The 4,802-nt window shown below is 37.5% G+C and overlaps 1 protein-coding gene across 4 annotated transcripts in view; it reads right to left on the bottom strand.

Annotated features, from left to right (window-relative positions):
- Window positions 1-4,802, bottom strand: part of AFF2 (AF4/FMR2 family, member 2) — a 501,113-nt gene that overhangs the window by 352,430 nt on the left and 143,881 nt on the right. For 3 of the 4 annotated variants that reach the window (XM_011971246.1, XM_011971244.1, XM_011971247.1), the window contains exon 2: window positions 1,611-1,731. In XM_011971246.1, coding sequence (XP_011826636.1) covers window positions 1,611-1,731 — 121 coding nt within the window. Of the gene's footprint in view, window positions 1-1,598; window positions 1,732-4,802 lie in introns of all 4 variants that reach the window. The other variant, XM_011971245.1, reaches the window with a different exon arrangement.

Below are 4,802 nucleotides of genomic sequence, written 5' to 3'. Positions count from 1 at the left end.
AATTTCAACTTCCTTACTCTACCTTAAATCATTCTTGATATAAGCTCCCCTCATCAATTACAATAGCTTCTTTATCTTTCCTTAGTATCTCCTACCTGCAACCCATGGTCCACACTGCCCAACATCATTCTAAACTGTTCATTTGTCCGGGCCATACCATGATTTAAATATTTGTAATGATTTTTATCATGTAAAAAATTATGTTCAAACTCTTTATAATGAGTTTGAGTACAAAGTCTTTGCTGATCTTTCCCTTGCTATCTCTCTGTCACCATGCAGGCATGCCATCACTGGTTCAAATGATCTCTGCCACTCGACTAGGAACTCCTTGAAAACACAGACTATGCTATTCCTCTTTGTACACTGGTGTAAGGCAGTGACTAGCACATAGTAGGCCTTCATAAATTTTTGTTAAACCAATTATATATCTAAATATATACCTTCAAAGTAGTATAAAAATTAACCTGTTGATATGGGAACACTGCTATTTTATGGATCATACTATTACTGACAGATTGAAAACCAGTAGCTTAGGTGACCTAAGTTTCTTCATCAGGCTTACCAAACTTGAAAGTTCCTGCAATGTCTCAATCAAGAGTTGCTTAGTTGCTTTGAACAAGGCAACAAGACCCTAGTCTCACCAGTCACCAATCCAAATAGCTTACTCTCTACCCCAAAGTAGTATTTGGGCCTATGCTGTCTTCCTTAAGAACTTTCCTTTTCCAGAAGTCACTGTCCCTTAAAGGGTACTCTTCTAAAATCACAGCTCTTGAAAATTTTCTCTATTGTTGTATTTCTTACATCATTTTTGTTTTATTACAGAAAATTACACTGATACTACATTTCAATAAAAACTAACCAGCTGCCAGCAATTCAGTAAGATTCTTCCATCATAATCTCTTCCCAGTCCCCTCTCATCTCTACCCCAAATAGAAAGTTTAGAAGCAGTCACTATAAAATCAATACTTGTAGACACAGCAGTTTGATGATTATTGGAGCTACACACTAGCCGGACTACCACTAGAAATTCAACCTAGCTATAGTACCCCCTTCTGGTTGAGACAATCTTCTAACCCATGATTATTAACCATCAGAAAAAATGATTGGCTTTTTTCCTTTATTCTGGAACAACGATTTTCAAAGAGCACTCAAACCACTGAAGAGCTGCTAACAACCTAAAATGGAAAAGAAAAACAGTGGCCTTGCAATGGATGACACTGATTGGGAAAAGAAACAGATATCTCCGTTGACATTCTGATGAAGTCTTCAGGAGCTGCCTACTGACAATCACAGCAGTAGAAAGTGTCAAGGGGGCATTCCTTGCTGTAGGAAGTGTTGGGCAGACAGGGGCTCATTGGAAACAGGAAGTCTCACAAGTATCTCTTCAATCCTACTGTGCTCCCGAAAGAAGATGAAATTTGTTTCTGAAGACTTCATCAGAAACTTGCAGTTGCCTCAAATACAGTGTATGTACAAATTTCACTTGTAAAATATATTCCCCTGGAAATGAGTTGGGTGCTTTAAACATAAATCAAATGTTGATTAGTGAGTTCGAAAATGTAACAAACAATCATTTTCCAGAAAGAAAAAATACATACATATTCAGCTACCTTGTATGGCTCCCCAAAAAGATCAAAGCCTGAAGAAAAGAGATCGTCTTCTTGCTGGACTTCTTGATTCCTCCGTTCCCATTCCCTTTTTTTAAGTGCACTACGGTCTTGTTCATAGTGACTGATATGAAAAGGAAAAGACAAAAAGAGAAAAAGATAAATTAATCATGCGAATCATTTAAATTTTTGTTGTTGTCAATAATAAAAAAAAAAAAATTCAAGTCAACTTGCTGCCCAAGCTGACACTACATAGAGAGCAGATAATCCTTTTCATTACACCTATTGAGTTTAAGATCCTGACCAGCTCTTCAGAACAAAGACGAAAACAAAAACTTGCTTATCTGAAATTACATTCATGACAAGCAAGTAAAGCAAAATTCTCTTCCCTTGTCCTTGTTTGATTATTATAAGTAATTACATACTCCCCAAAAGTCAGTCCACAGTGCAGAAAGGTACTAAATTAAAGTTACATTGTGTTGCCAACTACCTAGGGCTCAGAATCCACAGATGTCACAAAGTCCTAAGAGAAAAGAATTATCAAAGTATGGAGCTGCAGATAAACTGGAATTCTGTCCTGAGCCCATAGACAAAGTGAGCCTGTTTTAATGAACTCACAGGAGAATTTAAGGACATTTTCGGAAGTCCACAGAAAAATAAATAACCAAATCACCTACACTTCTTTTTGTTTGGTTGTTGTGGTATTGGTCTTCTTATAGTTTTCTTCAAAGGTGAATGGAAGCCTTTTTGAGAAACTCTTCACAAAAAAAAGGGGGTCTGACTTGAATAACAAATGACTAGCTGTAGATAAAAAAAAAGGAGGTGTCGAAAGCCTTTAATGACCTCGATGAACAAATGCTTTACAAAGACTGTGACTCTCATCACATTTCAGGCTTTCCCATTGGAGGATCAAAAGCTCCTAAACAACATTTAAGATATATTCCAGGCCTTTAGGTATTATGGAATGGAATGCTTCCTTACTAAGAAAACAATTATTTTCTTCATCATGCAAGACTGCAAATTAAACCATAATTGTAAGTCTTGTAGCGGTGTATTTTATTTTATTCATTGGGTTTTTTTCATGCTTTTGATGTTAACCTTACCCAACGTGAGTACATACACACTGGGCAAATTTAAGTTACATAAATGTACATAAAATGCCTAGCAGGTGTTGGATAAATATTGGTTTCCTTCCCCATGTTAATATTCCCATGTTAAGACTTAATTAGATAATTGACATGCAAATGAACATAATAGCTAAAGGAATTACAAGAGATCTACTGATATAAGAGTACAGTTGACAGGCTTTGACTATATCCGAAACTTTAATATCTGTCATTGGTAGGCTAGTTTGCTCAAAGTATCATAAATTTAATTTACAAAGTAAGAACCTAGAACATAAACTATCTGTGCAGCTTAACTGGATGTTGATAAACATGGAGTGTACAATGCCACTACACTTAATCATCCACTTTTCTTCACAAGAATCCTTGAGGTCAAATTCAAAGTGACTTTGATAACTTCATCTCCTAGATAAAGAAAACTCATTTCTCCATTAAAAAACAGCGACAACATTTATAGGATGTTTAAATGCACATTACACTTTCATAATACAAACAACGTCAGATAGATTAAAGCTCACTGGGCCATTCATGAGTATATTCAACAAATGTTATCACTGTCTGAGCAAAGCAAACAAAACCTTCAGAGTCCTACCCAAAGCCAGGGCCCCACATCTAGGCCTCACCTGGTCAAGGAAGATGTCAAGTCCAGATACTGGAAGGCAGCCTATCATTTGTAGTCTCAGATGCCCTCCATAGGTATTAGATTTTCTAGCATCATCTTTCATTTCCATTCACAAGTTGAACTCAGTATCCCAAACAATTGCTGTGTGTCTCAATGTCTCCATGTTTGAGACTGACATGGAACTAATCAGGCACAATAACATCTTCAGTCCGTTAAGTGTGGCGTTTGTGACTACCTCAGCACCATACATTGGCTGTGTGTAATCCAATCCCATAAATTTGTCCAAATGTAAGAAAGATTGGGTGTTAGGGTGAGGGTAGAGTAACAAGTTAAAGCAATATTTAGTGAGGGCGGAGTTGTTGCAAAGGAGAAGGACACTTAATTTCTCTGCTTTCCATAGCAGATTAGTATCTATACACAAACAAGAACCAAAGTCTTTTCCTTCTGAGTAATGCAAGCAGGATGTCAGTTTTCTAGCTATCTGTTCATTTTGTGCACCTGACAGCTCAGAATGACAGGCCCATAGATCACATTTAATTCTCCCATGAAGAGAACTGAAGTGCTTTGGTCTCTTGGCTTTGCAAACTACTTTCCTTCTCCTCTGAGGGAAAGATATAATTAAAACCCTGAAGGAAAAAGAAAGGAGAAGAAGAAAAGGAAACGTGCTTCAACTTGCATGACAACCTTTCAAACGACCAGCAGTAAGAGCACTTTCGGTGCTTTGGCCCTGGCTTTGATTTGTTAGGAGGCTCTTGGCTGCATTTTGCATCAGTTCATTAGCTACCAAATTCCAGACACAAATTTGAATAGCAGATTGAGTGTGCACGCGGGTGTTATCCGTTGCAAGCAAAACTGCCTGCTGCATTTTTTAACACATCCAACAAAGAACAGTTAATTCTCATATCTCTGGCGAGAATGAATTTAATCTCCACAGAGCTCCACTGCTCTTGGAAGGCAACCAAATATCTCCAACTTTTTCCTTTCTTGCTCAGCATGGCGTTGTATTGAAGGCTTCACACAGAGAGGTCTAATGAGTAATGAACTACATGGTGATGAGGCTTTCAGTTTATAATGTCACTGATTTCTGACTGAAACCAACATTACTAATTTGAAGCACCAGCTAATTAAAACCACAGCTATGTATTTAGCCTCTTGTTATACCTACTGTAGTTTATAATTATGAGGACCTCTTTATCTACTCAATTAAATTTCTTATGATTCGGGCAGGTTGTGTTTGAACCTGTGAGCCCTGCAGAGGCTACAGGAAAGTATATGTCTGTCCCCTGATAATTCGATATATCTTTACACACCCAGGCCTGCTTTCCAAAGGAAAAAGAGCTCCATAGCCCACAGAGAAATGCTCAAGCCAAAAACCTGAATTAATCATCATACCATTGGCATGAACAATTCAAGTTTCTTCTCAGTGATGAAGACAGGACGAATTGATCC

This window comes from Mandrillus leucophaeus, unplaced genomic scaffold, assembly GCF_000951045.1.
Source record: "Mandrillus leucophaeus isolate KB7577 unplaced genomic scaffold, Mleu.le_1.0 Scaffold994, whole genome shotgun sequence".
In the NCBI taxonomy this organism is placed as follows: Eukaryota; Metazoa; Chordata; class Mammalia; order Primates; family Cercopithecidae; genus Mandrillus; species Mandrillus leucophaeus.
This window is presented reverse-complemented; position numbering and strand designations above follow the sequence as displayed.